Here is a 17,686-nt window from a genome sequence, read left to right as displayed (position 1 = left end):
GCACGCTCTCACCAACACGCTTCACTCGCTCCACTGTACTCACGCATGCACACACACACACACACACACACACACACACACACACAGAGAGAGAGAGAGAGAGAGAGAAAGAGAGAGAGAGAAATGAGGGGAACTGTATTTAGTTTTACATATTAAGTTAAATCCAAAGTTATTAATGTTTAATAAATCTGTCACCACCCTGAAGTTGATTATTTTCATACCAGAGTGTGCAGAAGAATTTCTTATTTTATTAAAGAATGACACATCATACTTTTTCTCAGTTTATAGTCATGTAATAGTCACAGTAATGTAACAGAACACCTGTGAAACAAGTTAGTTCCTGTTATCCCTTACATTATAGCAGCTATAGACAGTCATTCGTGCACCACCCTCTATTTTTTTCTCTCCCCCAAAGTTAATAAGAAAAATGCAGCCCTCCATTCTAAAGAATTTCCCATGAAAGGAAAATAAAATGAAATAAAAACCTTCCTAATTAAACCCTTCTGTGCTTCATACTGTGTCACTATTCATCTATCCATCCATCTTCAACCGCTTACTCCTTTTCAGGGTCACGGGGAACCTGGAGCCTATCCCTGGGAGCATCGGGCACAAGGCGGGGTACACCCTGGACAGGGTGCCAGTCCATCGCAGGGCACTGTGTCACTATTCCTTCTAAGAAATAGACAGATTCCCCATTGACTGGAGGGAAGATGAGAAATTTATTATGTAGTTAAGTTACTATGTAGTTACTGTATAGCACACACACACACACACACACACACACACACACAGAGAGAGAGAAAGAGAGAGAGAGAGAGAGTGACAGACATACTGCAGTATTCTAATATCCATCCATGTCCTTGTATAAGTTTTAATTATAGGACTAACGTGTTACAGTGAGAGCATTCATTTAAACCTGCAATTTGGCATGTAGCCAGAACTACTTTCAGTAAGTAGTCATTCATTCCTTGTCAATTTACATGTCAGAATTACACAATTTATACAATTAAAAATGTCCTTGCCAATCAGATAAAGATCTGCAGTAATATATTTTACCTACATTTTCTGTAATAAGTTTGTTTAAATGTTGCTGAGTTATACTTCAGTAAAATAAAGTGTACAATACTAAATGAGCAATACTACAGTAAACTTATGAGTGACTATTTAAGCATTAATTAATGTCATTTAAAATATTTCACAATCTATTTATTAAGTCTTAAAGTGCTTTATAATTATGTATATTACATAAAGAACAATTTTACTGGAATGTTGTAATGCCTTATTAGAGTTGTAAATATATACAAATATTTGTTACCAAATTGCAAAGCCTTATATTCAGCAAGCTTTTTAAAATGTTAATAAAATTCTATAAATAAACTCTTACTCATTTAGGCTGATATTTTTATATAAATTATTTTTTTTTATATTTCACCTGGGGTTGTTGTTGACCAAGCAGTTGCCGATGTGAATCTCAGCACCATTTATCTGTTCTGAACAGCAGTCGCCTCTGTTAGTGACGATTACACTGCTAATATCATACACCGCCAACAATCCACCCTCCACCATGGGTTATACTGAGGATTTGTAGCAGTACATGAGTTGAAATTCATGTTAGATGCTTTGTTGTCATCAATAGCAAAGTAAGCAGGATAATTGTTAGTGTAAAGAAGATTGTATTGCTATTCCTCCTAAGGCCACATCGACTGGAGGGGAGAAGAGAACATATTTATTCATTCATTTATCTTACACAAAATTTTATTTTCATTAATAGTTTGTTTACATACACACAGACACACACACACATGCACACGCACACGCACACACACACACACACACACACACAGTCGGGGCCAAAAGTCTGAGAGCACTAGTGGAAAATGTTTCTATTTTACATTTTTTTTTAAATTTAATTTTAGAATTTTCATTCGACATTGTATTATTGACTACAACTTCAGTAAAAAATAAAAAAGTAGAACCTTTAAAATATTTACAAGAGATTCAGAGTTTCTTAATGTTTACAGTTGCAGAATTTTAAAAATTAAATATCCAAAATATTAAACATTTACTTTCTTTGTTTTAAATATTAAAAAATTCTAAAACCTATTTATTTCAAAATGTAAAAGAGAAAAAAAATCCAGATTTTCAATGTGGTCTCAGACATTTGTGTGTGTGTGTGTGTGTGTGTGTGTGTGTGTGTGCGTGTGTGTATTTCTGTATTCTACTATACTGTATTCTTACCTTGCTGATGGGTCAGAATCGACTGCAATGAGAAAATGCATATCACTGCGCAAAAAAAAATATACATTATAGGAACATTTGATAGGTTTGTTTTTAATCTATAAAAGGTATTGTCTTTTTACATTATGACAATTTACAAGTGATATTAAATCAATCATAGTGTACTGTAAAATGAGATTTTTTAAATACTTGAAATCAGAGTTTCAAGTAAAAGAAAAAGCATGGGCCTCTGTGAATTCTCCATTTTCTGCTTAACTAGAAAGATACCAACTTTAGACAATTTACAAGAGCACTCAAGGATTAAAAAGAAAATAGCCAATTGAGGAAGCAATGTACCATTCACCACTTAATAATCAGACTTTAACTGTGCACATCAAATTATATGAAGTGCATCATATAACAAATATATCATTCATTGTGCCAAAATAAAGGCACAGTTTAGAAAGATTTCTTACCTTCTTCGACATAGATCAGAAAGCCATCTCTTTGACCCTTTAAACTCTGAGCTGTCCACTTGGTGTATCACTAAATGATTATTTAGTTTATTTAAAAGGCAAGTGCACTTTGTGTTCTTCAAATGCAAATAAGTTTGACTCAAATGACGGTCTACAGCAAAGTATAAAAAAACATGAAGCAAAAGGATTCCATTTACATTTTATACATACATAAATATATACATATATATAATATAGGTATAGGTCTTATCCAGCGAGATAATTGATTTATGAATCAATCAATGTCTGATTCATAAAAACTGTTGTACAAATGTGTGACGCAAAAGCAAAAATGTCAGGCTAAAACTGATGTGACGGATCATCCAGCACTCCCTTTAGTCATCTGATGATGCATTTATTATAGATTCTCCTTCAAACATTGTTTAATTGACTTTCAGAGTCAAGAGGTTTTCATTTTTGGCAATGAGACACAGAATCATTACTGTGACAAAACATTAATAACTTCTCCATTTGAACTGTTAAAATGTGCAGATTCATTGTATTTCAATATGAAACTGTTCTCAAAAAATATTAGACACCAGGATAATATTAATTAATAATAGCACCTAATATTCATTAGCATTGAATTTATTAAAACACTGTGCTATTCTATCACACACCTTTGAATCATGTTAATTTAAATACTATAGTTATAGTACCTGTCAGTGCCAACATCCCCACAAGATTTCATAATGTAATGGGTTTACATTAATACTACATGAATTGATCATGCTCACTTTATATAATTCAATCTTGTAATTAGAAACTTGTGTAAATTAAGCTTAGCATAAGCAGTGAAATCATGTTTTGATGAGAAATTTAATATTTCTTTGTAAACTATAAATCATATTTTTTCTCAAATCTAGTCTACCGCATGTTCCATGTTTTGTTGAAACATTGTAATTGTAAAGCGACATTGGTTATGAGTAAGGAGCTATATAAATGACACATATTATTATTATTATTATTATTATTATTATTAATAATAATAATAATAATAATAATAATGTATTTATTTATTTATTATATATTTTAACTGTTGAAGCATATGTAATTAAATGGTGATTTCAATGGTGGTAACACTGTATACAGTGCCTTGAATCCAGTTTCAGGTGTTTTGGAGTTCTTAATGATTTGTTTTAGGAAAAATAGTATTTTGAATACATTTTGCATTAGGCTACTCAAAGCAGCTGGAGTGCTGATCTTATTTGCTTCTGCAGGATGTGTTTGAAAAAGAACTTAACTAATTCATGTGGCAGCTGCGCAATGCATAAAATCATGCAGATACAGGTAAGTATTTCAGTAAGCTTCAGTTAATATTCACACCAAACATCAGAATCTCAGTGATCTCAGTGATGATGGTATGAATGTTGGTGCCAGACGAGCTGGTTTGAGAATTTTAGAGGCTGATCTGGGATTTTCACAGACAGCAATCTCTTGAGTTTACACAGAATGGCGGAGAAAAACAAACACCTTGTTGATGAGAGAGGACAGAGGAGAATAGACAGACTGGTTCGAGCTGACAGAAAGGCTATGGTAATGATAATTCTTTACAAGTGTGGGGAGCAGAAAACCCTCTTGCAACATACAATACGTCTAACCAAATGAGGTGGATAAGCTACAACCATATTAGGTTCCACTCCTGTCTGTGAGCCAAGAACAGGAACCTGAGGCTAGAGTGGGCGTGGACTCACTGGAACTGGACAGTTGAAGCATGGAAAAACATTGCCTGATTTGATGAATCTTGATTTCTGTTGTGACATGTAGATGATAGGGTCAGACATTGGCATCAGCAGCATGAACCTGCCTTGTGTCAACAGTCCAGACTGCTGCTGGTGGTATGATGTTCTGTGGAACTATAGAACCCTGTGTGTGTGTGTGTGTGTGTGTCTGAGTGAGTGTGTGTGTGTGCTGTTTGTTTGTTTCCCTCCTTCACCGACTACACCCACCTTGCCACAAGTGTTTTTCCTAAAAATGTTTGTAGTAGGACAAAAATAGAAAGAATATGGCACAAGCATTCTACCTAGAGTACGCCTACCATCAGTAGTCAGTGACTGGGTAAGAGTCCATTAGTCAGTGAAGCACTAACAAATTCTGAGAATTTAATCAGTGAAAATTCTACACTTTACATTCTTGCACATTTAAAAACTTTCTGCATTCCTCAAAATCTGCATACCTGATCTCTAAAAACATTTTAGAATATTCCTTTTGGCTTCATCACCACCCACCATTTTTTGGGGTTGCCACATTTTAATGAGTTAAGTAACACATTATGTTTTATAAAATATGTGATATATTTCAGATAATATGTTTCACATTCTAGACCTGGGCTTCCAGAAAAGTACTGTAAACACATAATGTAACACATAATCCAGTACTATGAAATTCTTTGCTTGGAATTGTAGGTTGCAGAGTATAAATGATTAAACTTTGGGTTGTTAAGCTTCCTATGATTTTGTTTTGAAAGTTCAGTTCCTTATAGTAGACAAACATCTGCTTCTGTTTGAATCAAATAACCAAATATTTTATTTTTTTCTGTATGCGAGCCAGACTGAGACAGATTCTAAAAAGATTGTATACAAGTGTCAATCTCTCCAAGCCACACTGGATAATCAAATCCCTTCCTTATACTTTCCACCATAACAGCATTCAAAAGCACTACAGCTGGAAAGAACAACACAGAAAGATACTGAGCAAGTCATATGATTATCACTCTTTAGCTCTTGTTTAGTTTGTCTATGTATACCCCTCTGTTTCTTTGTTTCTTTGTAAAATCTTATAGTGCATTTCTAGCATCCAAGCCTTGTTTTCTACAACCCTAATTCAAAAAAAATTGGGACGCTGTGTAAAATGTAAATAAAAACATAATGCAATGATTTTCAAATCTCATAAACCCATATTTTATTCACAAAAGAACATAGAATACATCAAATGTTTAAACTGAGGAAATGTACCATTTTAAGGAAAAAATAAGGTAATTTTGAATATGATGGCAGCAACACGTCTAAAAAAAAGTTGGGACAGGACCATGTTTACCACTGTGTGGTATCCCCTCTTCTTTTAACAACAGTCTGTGTAAGTCTGGGAACTGAGCAGACCAGTTGCTGGAGTTTTGGGAGAGGAAGGTTGTCTCATTTGTGTCTGATACAGAATCCTAGCTGCTCAACAGTCCTCGGTCTTCTTTGTCGTATTTTTCATTTCATGAAGCACCAAATGTTTTCAATTGGTGAAAGGTCTGGACTGCAGGCATTTGTGTATCATACATTATATCAAATAATTATTTTAAATAGGACACCAATTTATTTAAGAAATCCATCCAATCCAGTATGGTTCATTTTGACCCACTTTATGCATTTGTGTAGGTTTTTTGGTTCATGCATTCTAGGGTTAATAAGTCGCTTTAAGTATGATAACCATGTTATATGGACTTTGATATGATATACTTATATATTGTAGACAGTAGTTTCTAATAAACATACTGGTTCTATTTTTATTAAATACAGCTTATAGTAACTACTGACCTAGACGTATTTCCCGAATGTTAACCGTAACCCCAGCTCCCTCCTGTAATTTACAGTTGAAATTACTCGATCTGGCAACCCGATATTCAGGTCTGACCATCAGCACTTACTGTAGAACCGCTGGGCTACAGAGGTGCAACTACAGCTGCTGATCACTCCAACTATTCAACATTTCCCCTCTAGAGTGTATAAACACGACACACTCTTTAACCACGTACCAATTTTCCTTTTCTCTCTCTCTCTCTCTCTCTCTCTCTCACACACACACACACACACACACACACACACACACTAAACGTTCCCTTGGTGCTTATAACATTGGTACCAAAAGGTTTCCTATTTTTAATGTAATTAAATTTTTAATTTTTTGTGCCAGATCAACAAAATATCCTCCAATATGTTTTTCCCTGAAAAGAACGTGAAAAAGAAAACACACGTGCATGCTACTTGTATAATAGACTACAGTAGATCTGTATTAAATGATTAAATTATATTTAAGTATGTTTTTACATCACATTTCTGTCCAGTGAAGTGATTGACCAATGCTAATGATTATTTGACAATAATAATAATAATAATTATTATTATTATTATTATTATTATTATTGTTGTTGTTGTTGTTGTTGTTGTTGTTGTTTTGTTGTTGTTATTGTTATTATTATTATTTCATAGTGCATGACATTTTGTATTTGTAGTGTAAAACATTTGGATTGGCTTACATATTGGTAGACATATGCTAATTTAAAAAATATAAGCTTCAGAGCAAGGGCGCTACCCATAGTGTTAAGCTAATGCAACATGAAGTTCCCTTTGAAAGGGAATACAGTTAGCCACTATTGATCTGAGAGTGCATTGTGCTAAAAGTGTGTCACATTTTTATTTGATAGTTTTATTTATAATTAAAGAAACCAGAGTGAAATTTCATTATCCTGAGTATCCAGTTACACAAATGGAGAGGTGAGTTTAGATTTGGCTAAATAAATCATACAATCTAGAAACAAACAAGTGGGATATAATCAGTGGTTGATTTTAGACACAATCATTCCTGATAATTGTAATAATTCTGCTGTTGGTTTGAGTTGAGCATTGACAATCAAAATAAAAGAAGAAGAAGAAGAAGAAGCCAGTATTTAGTGGTTTGGGTTTTACAGTGGAATGATGAGAAGAAATCCTCAGAGACTGCTACAGTGTCCTCCAAGGAATCCATGGCTAATCATAGGCTGAAGTGTTTCAGAGACATTCTGGACACTGTGTAATGAGAATTTCTTTATTGAGTCTTAGTTACAGATTATTGAATATATTCCATGTTAAATAAGATTCTGATACTAACAATGGGAAATGTTGATTTAAGGGAATGAACAAGGATGAGCCAAATAAGATAAAAATCATGTAAAATCATAAAAAAAAGAACATGTATTAAATAGAAAATCCCATAATTGTCTCACAAAAGTAAACAAACAAACAAACAAACAAACAAACAAATAAATTAAAAGCCCATTAATATTTGGTAATGTGCTGTACTGAGAATCATCATTCTACAAACATTGGAAATTCTCAAGCAGGTAAGTGTTTAAGGGAAGGAACAAAGTTTAAAGTGAACACATTTATGCCAGTGAGTAAAACCTCATTCTTACATGATCTCAGCACTTTCTGTGTTTTAAACATGCTTCCAACCATACAAAAATTCATCATGACTGATGACTGATTGGCTGGGAGGTGACAAGGATTCTGAGTATTGTTCAATAAAGCTGATGATATATCTGCAGTGAAAACTGTAAAGGTGTACAGATGAATGAGCAGTTCTTACAACCAGGATAATCTGAGTGTTTTGTTTCCTACTATATTAACCTAAATTCTCACTATCCCAGAAAAGCTACTGAATATACTTTATCTACTCAATAATATTTGTGAGAGAAACTTAACTAGCAATATTCTACCAGTAAATCTAGCTATTGTTTTAAACTCAAACCGAGGTATAACTATGCTAAACCCAGAAATCAAGAGGCATCTTTAATACATCAATCACATAGTACATATAACAGAGTCTGTACAGATGCTTCATAATGAAATTCCAGGGCTTTCAAGCACTTTTCAAATACTGTGTATGCTTTTGTTTTCACGGACTATACAAGAGATGTCATTCAAACATATTCTTTATTTCTTCTTTTTAAATTCCAAAAAATATTATTATTAATAATAATAATAATAAAAACACAGCCAATTTTAATATAGCTCCTTTTCCCAGCCGTGATGGACTAAATTTGTATTTCCCAGGCACTGATTCATCTTCACTATAATGTTAAAATACTCCAAGTGAGTGACAGGAGCACTGTGTCCAAACGTTTCTAGATGATGTCATGCGCTAATTAGCATATTCATTACATCATTACATCGTATTTTCATTCTGCCTAAAGTCAGCCCTTTACAGCCAAATTCCCAATAAAGCTGTTTTCATTTACGTATTTTTTCTGTTTCTGTTGTCAGACAACAGGACGAGTATGAAATAGTGACTGAACCACGGCCCAATAAGAGACTACATGTTCACCAGCAGTCACTTTCCAAGTGACCTTTCCACTTTCCAAATGACCTTTTCCAAGCTGCTGATCTACACTGCTAAAATCCTGATTTTATAACCGTGACGTCATCTGACTAAACCACCACACACATAAGTTAAAGACAATGGGTGCACTGTGATTTCGTGCTATATTTCCATGTAAAATAATCTCTCAGAGAGAAAGTTAGAAGTGAAAGAACGTGCTGCTCCTCTCTGCCCCTCACTGAACAGAGTAGCCGCAGAGAGAGGCATGTCTCCGGGGGGAAAGCAGGACCTCACACTCACCGGGCAGTACTGGCCATTCTCTTCTATGGAAAGTAGCTAAGGTTTGTCTAAAAAGTCGCTAGATATGACGCTAGGAGCTTTTTTGAAAACGTTGGAGGAGGGTCTGCAGCGGGGAGTCCTATTTTGAGTGAAAGGATTGTATTCATGTTCTATAGAAAATAAACCCTTTAAAGTTATTTAGTGATTTCGTATTTATTGACTTTTTATCATTCAAGCAATTTTAAGCCTTCATCTCTGTAATGTCCTTCCCTATTTGTGGATATTCTCGAGTGAAATAGACGAGGCCACCTAGGGAACACATGAAGTTACGTAGGAGCAGTGATGAGAATGAAATGACTAATAAGATTAGAAAGACATTAATAATGTTAATATTAGCAGTAAATTTGTGTACTTTATTATGATAACTATACTGCTATGTACATGATATAATGTTAATGTGTTAATATGTTTTAAATGTGTTTGTGTGCTGTCCTTATACCGTGTCTAGGTCAGTCTCCCCGGCGCGCGCACAGACATATATAGTCAAATCGGAGCAGCGAGCCATAAGATCTGATATGACGTCACATTCAGAGTTCTATAAGTTTCCTGATGGTATGCTTGACGGTTGTTCCGTTTATGACGCCGCGAATGTCGAGTTTTTTAAACGTTGTGGTATCAGAGCTGGCCTCTGTATTCATTTGAACGGAGTAGTGTTTAATCATTGGTCTATCTAACCTTTTCATGTGGTTAGTTTCTTTGTTTGTTCATCTGTCGTGTTTAAGAATGGACACTGAAATAATATATCCAGATATCTGTACAGCTGCTGTGTGACAATGTAAACTTAAAAAACCCCAACATTTCCATGTCTAGAGAAGAGGGTGCGTTCTTTAAAAATTAAATCATAATGATGATGCTGTTAAACAGTTCAGAAGCTCCGTGTATTGTCCTTGATACGTGAAAACTAGACAATGCACGGTAATAACGCTGATGAGCTGCGTCAGTGTAAAATAGCCCAAACCTGCCTTCTGTTTCAGGCGGCGTTGTGTTGGATGGAGCTTGACTGCCCTCGTGTGTCCAAACTCGGGAACGGCAGTTTCCCAGAAGGGGTATTCTGTTCCAAGTTTGTGGTAGTTAGCCAAGAAATATTACATTATTATTACTCTCTCTCCCCTTTTTAAAACCTGTTCACGATAATTATTGTATACATTACCTTTATTTTTGTAATCTTCTTCCCTATTTGTGGATATTCTCGAGTGAAATAGATGAGGCCACGTAGGGAACACATGAAGTTACCTAGGAGCAGAGTCTAAAATATCTTTTTGAGGGACCTCAAACTATTATCATTTGCTATACTATTGATCATTACGTTAAGTACATCTTATTCGTATATGGAAAGTACTTAATGAAGATAATATACTTTATATATTTTTATGTAACCATTCAAGTATTTGTTGAAATGCTTTTGTTACTGATAAATACATGTACATTTAAATTGATTTTGTTCTGTCTGTGATTTTGTAGATCTGGATGTTCAACTGGTCTCAGATCAAGCATCCTCCTCTGTACTGACTCCACTATCCCCAGCTTCATCCCATTCATCAGATTCCACAATTGTCCTTGAGTCCACAAGAAAGAGGAGGAACCCAACAGGGTTAATGGACCAGAATGAAGCAAGACAGGTAAGCTTTGAATAAATGCATTTAAAATCCTCAATTACATAATTGTTTATTATTGATACTTAACTGTAGAAGTGTTTTGTAAATGTATTCTCGACATAAAGGAAAGGCATTAAAAATCCTCTTAAATTTCCATGAGCATGTCATAACAATGTAAGATGTTTTGGCAGAAAGTTGATTGTGTTCTGAGGGCCAATCCAAAGGGTGAGGAAATCTTCAAGGAGTATGAAAAGACCAAAACACTAACAGATGCCACACGTAAACAGATGGTGAACGTCCTGGTTGCAGACATGTTAGAGCTACATGGGTAAGAATTGGAGGTCACTTCCCTCCCTTTATCATCACAACAGATTCATGTGGCGCAGCTAAAGAATGCTATTCTGTGTTGCTATAAAAGGAGAATTTATCCTTTAACTTCTTGCAAACATACATGCTTGCAAAGTGAACTGATTTATTTTGAAAAGAGGATTCCATCCTCAAGTGTGAGGACAAATTATGCACTGGGAATTGTGACACTTTTTCCATACCTCCAAGATCCTTTCTCCAAACATGGATATGTAAGTTCTGTCTGAAAACACAAACCAGTGTGTTTTTATATTTTCTTCCCTTTTATAGTTTTAAAGTTAAAATGATCTTGTTTTAGATGAGTGTTTATAGGTTGCTCAGCTTTGTATTTTCCACTTGTTTTTGTAATGTTATATAGTCATTGTGTGAACTTATTGTGTTGAGTAATTCATTCTTGAAGCCAAGCACGAGATGCCTCTCTTTGGGTCTTTTCTTAAACAGGAACACTACTATGATCCTGAGGGTAATACTGGCTTCATTGCATGGAGGATCAAGACAGTTCAACATGACACCTGTGCTGGCTCCCGGTGTCATTCCAAGACTGTTCTTCAGGATGGTCCAAAAACCAGACGAGAATCTCTGTTAACCTGTCAACAGCGATTTGGGGAGGAGTGCAGGGAGGCGATATCTACAATATGATATTCCACTGATGAATCTGTGGTCAGAGAGAAGATGAGTGACTTTCCAGTATCGACAGAAGATGGTCGGTGAGGATGCATCATCTTCAGTCCTGGATTTGTTCACTTGTTTCCTTGCTGTATCTGGATTGGTAAGAAAATCTTTAGCTTTGGAAGTAGTTTTGAAAAGGAAATGACCTTCTCTGTAGTTATTAAATGAGTTCACTGGTACAGTAGAGAAAGGAGTTGTTCAGTGATCACCATAACAACAACAGGCCGGTCCAATCTGAGAAATTCAACGTTCTAATCTTTTATATCCCAAATGTATGCATAAATAACACAGCAGATCTTAATTTTTAGTATTTGACCTTTTATCCATTTATGTCCGTTATGTTTAAACCTGTATAAACCTTGTTTATAGATTGACCAGGATTTCTCCATGATGTTTGGTGACGAAGTGTCTCAGAAGTTCCTGGCAAAGTGGTCAATATTCTTCAAGCCAAAAATCATTGCAGACTGCAAGACTCTTAAGAATATGGGCGAGCTGCTGTCAGGAACTGAACCTGAATCTGAGGACTACAATGGTCAGTATAAACTGTTTTGTATTTTAAAAATGTTCCAGTCTTTAAAAAAATTATTAAAGAGAGATCATTTAATTATTTTGTGATGTCTTTAGGATGGGACAGTGATATGTCCTCAATCCTTTTGCTGCTGCATCTGTTCCCTCCAACCTCAAGAGGCCAGAAAAAAAACATCCAAGATCAGTTCAGCTCAAGCAACCAGCCAGCTTGTGAGCTATTTTAAGATATGCAAAAGTTAATATTTAAACATCAGATCTTAATTTTAGGAACTCTTGAGGTGTAGACTATTTTGGGATTCTGAGACCTGAATCTCATTTTGCTTACTCCACCTGCAAACAAGATGTGACGGTGCTAGTGATAATGTAAAAAAAAACATGCAGTTTTATTTTCATATTTATTTTATGTCCCTTTGCTGACCTTCAGGAAGGAGCCAGTGTGACTACCTTCATTGAGAGTGCTGACACAAGACAACCATTCCTCCTCTGTATCAGTGAGCGAAAGAAGGATATCCCAAAGTTCTACGTTATTATCGACCAAAAGGCGATCCCATGTAAGGCGCACACATCAGTGGCAGCTTTTGATGAACTGTTCAAAGCTCACTATGTCTTCAGTTTCTCATATGATGAAGCTCTTTGTGATTTCTACACATTTATCCAAACCACTATCTATAACATCGATGTCAGAAGAGCAAAGGAGAGCCCGCGTGTTAAAGAACTTCGAGCATGATTGCTGCAGTGAGATTAACAGCCTTGGAAATGTTAACATGTTTTGTACATAAAGCACACCTCAGAACTTGTTTGGTTCTTCGTCAACATTTAAAATTTCAACATGGTTTATATCTTAGCAAAAAGTTACATTTAAAATGTGGAGAGCCAGGTCGCCCGTTATCATTTTGTACTTGTAGTGGCTTCCGAAAACACCTCAGCAAGGTACATAGTCACACTATGGATCAAGAGATTGATACTAATCAGGATCTTTCCACTCAGGGAGAATATGAGGCGGAATGTTCAAATGATCGCCCAAATTCTGTTGCCACTTTACATACTTCACAAAGTTCTGTTGTTACAAGTCAGCTATCTTCAATGTGTGGATCAATTGTTGCTCATTTGCAAGCATCAGGTCTTTCTGAAAGTGCTGTCCAAACAATTGTTTATTCAGTGGAAGAAGTTGTTAATGATGTTAAAATCCAAGCACGAGATGCAGTTCTTAAAACTGATACTCCTGAAAGTACAAGTTCAGACACTTGTAGAAGAACTGAACACTGTTTTGATCATTTAGGTAATCCTTTTTCAGCATTAAACACTGAGTCAAGGAGACATAAATATTATGATGAGAAATGGGAAATAGTTGAACCTAAAGAATGTGTTCTTGGGGTGAGAATGGATTTGCGCAGAGATAGAACTACAGGTATCTATAGTCAGGTTCCCGTAACGGACAAGTGCATGTATGTACCCATTCTGGGTACACTGAAATCCATATTCAAAAACGGTCAAGTTAGAGAGAGCTTTTTACAGGACAAACAGAGTGGAATTGGAGTTAACAAAGACATTAATGATGGGTCGTATTTCCAAAACCATGCACTGTTCTCGCAGCAAAAGCACGCTTTACAGATTCTACTCTATTACAACGATTTTGAAACTGCTAACCCTCTAGGTTCCAAGAGGGGGATCCACAAACTTGGTTGTATCTATTTTACTCTATAAAAAAAAAATCTTCCACTCAAGTGTAACTCTGTACTGATTAATGTACATCTTGCAGCTCTATTCTACATGGAAGATCTTAAGACATACGGTTTTGATGTGATACTAAAGCCCCTTATTGATGACCTGAAAATCTTAGAAACCGAAGGCATACAGCTTCCTTGTTTTGAACAACCATTGTTTGGCTCAGTAATTCAAGTAAAAGGAGATAATTTGGCTTTAAATGGCTTACTGGGATTTGTGGAATATTTCAGTGCAACTAATTTCTGTAGGTTCTGTTTAATTAGTAAGGAAGAAGTTCAATCTATATTTACTGAAGATCATTCTGGGTTAATTTTCCATTCCAAAGAGCTTCATACTGAACACTGTAAGGCACTAAATGAAAATCCTGAACTGCGGTCAATATATGGTGTCAAAAAGTCATGTGTGCATAATTCATTAGAGTATTTCCATTGTACTGATAACTATGCTGTTGTCATCATTCATGATCTGCTAGAGGGTGTGGTACAGTATGAACTTAAACTGGTTTTTGAGTACCTTGTTAAACAGGACTATGTCTCTTTGAACACATTGTCAAATAGGATACAGAGCTTTAATTATGGTTACACAGACTGTAAAAACAAACCAAGTGGGTTAAAAATGGATGATAAAGGCAGACACCTGGGTTTGAATGCCATACAGTCATGGTCTCTTCTGCATAACACTCCACTGATATTTGGTGGTCATTGAAAGGAATAACAATCACTGGAACTTTCTCCTGCTTTCGATACAGATTGTCAATATAGTGTTCTCCTACACCATAAATGATGGGATGATATGTTACTTAAAACATCTGATCTGTGATCACCATACTCTATTCAAAGAATTGTTTCCTGACAAGAGGTCGATTCCCAAGCATCACTTGATGATGCACTATCTGAGATGCATAAAAAAAATTGGCCCTCTTATCCATATGTGGTGAATGCGATTTGAAGCTAAGTACCATATTTTTAAAAAATATGTCAAAAATTTCAAGAATCTCATTAAATCATTAGTAAAGCAACATCAACGTCAGTTGGCATTTAACTGTGAAACGTATTGTTTTAGAAGGTTTGAATCTGGTCCTACAACATCAAAAACCATCTGTAACTTGAAGGTGGGGAAGAACTCAGTCAGACATTATATTTAGAAGCCTGTTTGAGTGTTACAAGTACAAAGTGGGTCAGACATTATGGTACTGAGTATCATGTTGGTGTGTTCATATGCACTGGATGTACCTATGATCTCCCTGTGTTCAAAAAGATCTGTGATTATAATAATATATGAAGTGTTTTTACATTACAGGAAATTATGAAAGCACTATGTTCTATGATGACCACTTCAATGCATACTCTATGGAAGATAACCAAATGGATGAGTTTTCTGTCATCTCTGTGAATGAACTGACACACTTTAGGCCATTTGACCAGCAGTGCTCTAATGAGATTAATCAAAGAGAGTACATAGTGCCCAATTGTTATATTTAGAAAGACTTGACATGAGGGGTCAGTAATGTTAACGCCCTTGAAAAAATAAAACCATTATAAAGCAACCAACTTGGTTTTTTTCTTTATTTGCCTTTTAGATTTGTAATCATTTAAATGTAATTTTAATTGTGCAGTAGCATATTAACACTTTATAGTGTTAGAGGCAACTCATTTAATAGTATGCAATTACCACTATGAGATTTAATGAATTACTCCTATGAGAATTAATTTCTAACACTACACACTGGTGTTGAGAAACTAACACTTGAGTAGTGTTCAGTTGCAACTATACAAAAAGTTGATGTGAACTCTATTAAAGTGTTAAAATCCCAATGTGGAGTGTGGACCCCTCCGGACACTTTAAAAGTGTTTACATTAAATCCAATAGAGTGGATTTGTTTCTGTGGATTTTGCTGTGTATGTATATTTTATAATGTTAAAGTGCACACCTTGATTTCTATTATAATAACATTATTAATGTATTTCTAATGTTACTAGACATGTCATTCTCATCACTGCTCCTAGATAACTTAGTGTTCCCTAGGTGGCCTCATCTATTTCACTTCGAGAATATCCACAAATAGGGAAGAACATTACCTTTATCTTTGTAATGTATACAATAATGATCATGAACGGGTTAAAAAGGGGACACAGTAATATAAACCATGTAATATTTCTTACCCAACTCGGGCCTAACTACAAATGTACTCCTATGACAGAATACCGCTGCTGGGAAATTGCCGTTCCCGAGGTTGGGCACAGGAGGGCAGTCAAGCTCCATCCAGCACAACACACAACGCCACCTGAAGCAGAAGGTAGGTTTGGGCTATTTTACAGATACAGCTCATTACTGTGCATTGTATTGTTCGGACATAACCACAATTAACGGCTCTTCTATAAAAACAAACATTATGTAATATTCATAGCACTATATTTATCATAAAAATACAAAATTAATAACTAACCTTTTTCTAATGTTGATAGAAAGCCTTTTACATCATTTACACACACAGATTATATATATATATATATATATATATATATATATATATATATATATATATCCTTTTCTCTCCATACCACGTTCTAATATTTAAACTGGACACACGAGGGCAGTCAAGCTCCATCCAGCACAAGACACAACGCCTCCTGGAACAGAAGGCAGATTTGGGCTACTGTACACAGACACAGCTCATCGGCGTTATTACTGTGCATTGTCTAGTTTTTACATAAGGACAATACACGGCTCTTCTGCACTGTTCATCATCATCTATAAAACAAACAAACATTATGTAATATACATAGCAGTATATATATATATATATATATATATATATATATATATATATATATATATATATACAAATATGTGTCCCCTTCTCTTTGTAAATATTATCTAAATATTCAAACAGCCCAAGAAATAAAATTAGCTGTTTTCTGAGACGATGAAGTGACTCTTAAAAGAGCCTTTGTGTATATTAGACGGAGTTGTCGTTTAAGCGCATTCTCCGCGAATACGGCAGGCCAGCTGAATATCCTTGAGAGAGATGGAGAAATGTGAAAAGCTAGCACTGTGGCTACGTGTTTCGCAGCCATGAGCTGTATTTCAACGCTTTTTGGCCACAGCATGCTGCCTCACGAACGTCCCAATTCATGCCCCCTTTTCCACAGTTGTTGTTTATATCCAGGTAAGGATAAAAGTTACATTTCCATCCATCCATCTTCTATACCTCGTAATCCTTCTCAGGTCATGGGTAAAAGTTACATTTTCCAAAGAAATTTAACTCGCTGAGATGGGCAGTCCATAGGTAGTCGGTACCTAGCCGCCCAAGGATTGGATTGCATTGCGACGGCTCAACTATGGAATTGTCCCGTTCTGTGAGACCTTTGGGCCGTCTCGCCGCATCGTCACCCTTCAGTTTATATGACGGCACAGCTCATACCTCAAGACTTGAATAAAATCTATTTGAGAAGCAGTCATCTAGTCAGCGAACATTAAACCCTCATTTGCATAGTTTTCGTTAAAAGCGGCGGGCCTCGGACGAGGTGGCCGAGAGGTTAAGGCGATGGACTGCTAATCCATTGTGCTCTGCACGCGTGGGTTCGAATCCCATCCTCGTCGCAAACTTGTTACTTTGCCTCCTCTTTCCAGCAATATCTGGCTTTGTTGCAGTCTATCTCACACCTACAA

The 17,686-nt window shown here is 35.7% G+C and overlaps 2 protein-coding genes and 1 non-coding gene across 15 annotated transcripts in view; 2 read left to right on the top strand and 1 right to left on the bottom strand.

Moving 5' to 3' along the window:
* LOC128614058 (uncharacterized) overlaps positions 1–17,686 on the bottom strand; it is a 367,857-nt gene that overhangs the window by 74,097 nt on the left and 276,074 nt on the right. The window lies entirely within an intron of this gene.
* Positions 9,689–16,496, top strand: LOC128614059 (uncharacterized). 11 transcript variants are annotated; one of them, XM_053635340.1, is made up of 6 exons: positions 9,727–10,198; positions 10,593–11,054; positions 11,282–11,304; positions 11,534–12,293; positions 12,386–12,499; positions 12,714–15,775. In XM_053635340.1, the coding sequence occupies exon 6, from the start codon at positions 13,013–13,015 to the stop codon at positions 13,991–13,993; it is 981 nt and encodes a 326-aa protein (XP_053491315.1). In that variant the 5' UTR covers positions 9,727–10,198; positions 10,593–11,054; positions 11,282–11,304; positions 11,534–12,293; positions 12,386–12,499; positions 12,714–13,012; the 3' UTR covers positions 13,994–15,775. The 11 variants fall into 11 exon arrangements, with proteins under 11 accessions (XP_053491318.1, XP_053491317.1, XP_053491315.1 ...); XM_053635346.1 differs by adding an exon at positions 16,215–16,496 and having other exon boundaries at positions 9,948–10,198; positions 10,593–11,861; positions 12,131–12,293; positions 12,447–12,499; positions 12,714–12,840; XM_053635342.1 differs by having other exon boundaries at positions 9,713–9,817; positions 10,106–10,198; positions 10,593–12,293.
* trnas-gcu (transfer RNA serine (anticodon GCU)) lies at positions 17,536–17,617 on the top strand. The gene has a single exon. It is a non-coding gene; the product is annotated as a tRNA-Ser (tRNA).

Source organism: Ictalurus furcatus, chromosome 10 (assembly GCF_023375685.1).
Source record: "Ictalurus furcatus strain D&B chromosome 10, Billie_1.0, whole genome shotgun sequence".
NCBI lineage: Eukaryota > Metazoa > Chordata > Actinopteri > Siluriformes > Ictaluridae > Ictalurus > Ictalurus furcatus.
Note: the sequence above shows the minus strand (reverse complement) of the source record. Positions and strands in the feature narration are given on the sequence as shown.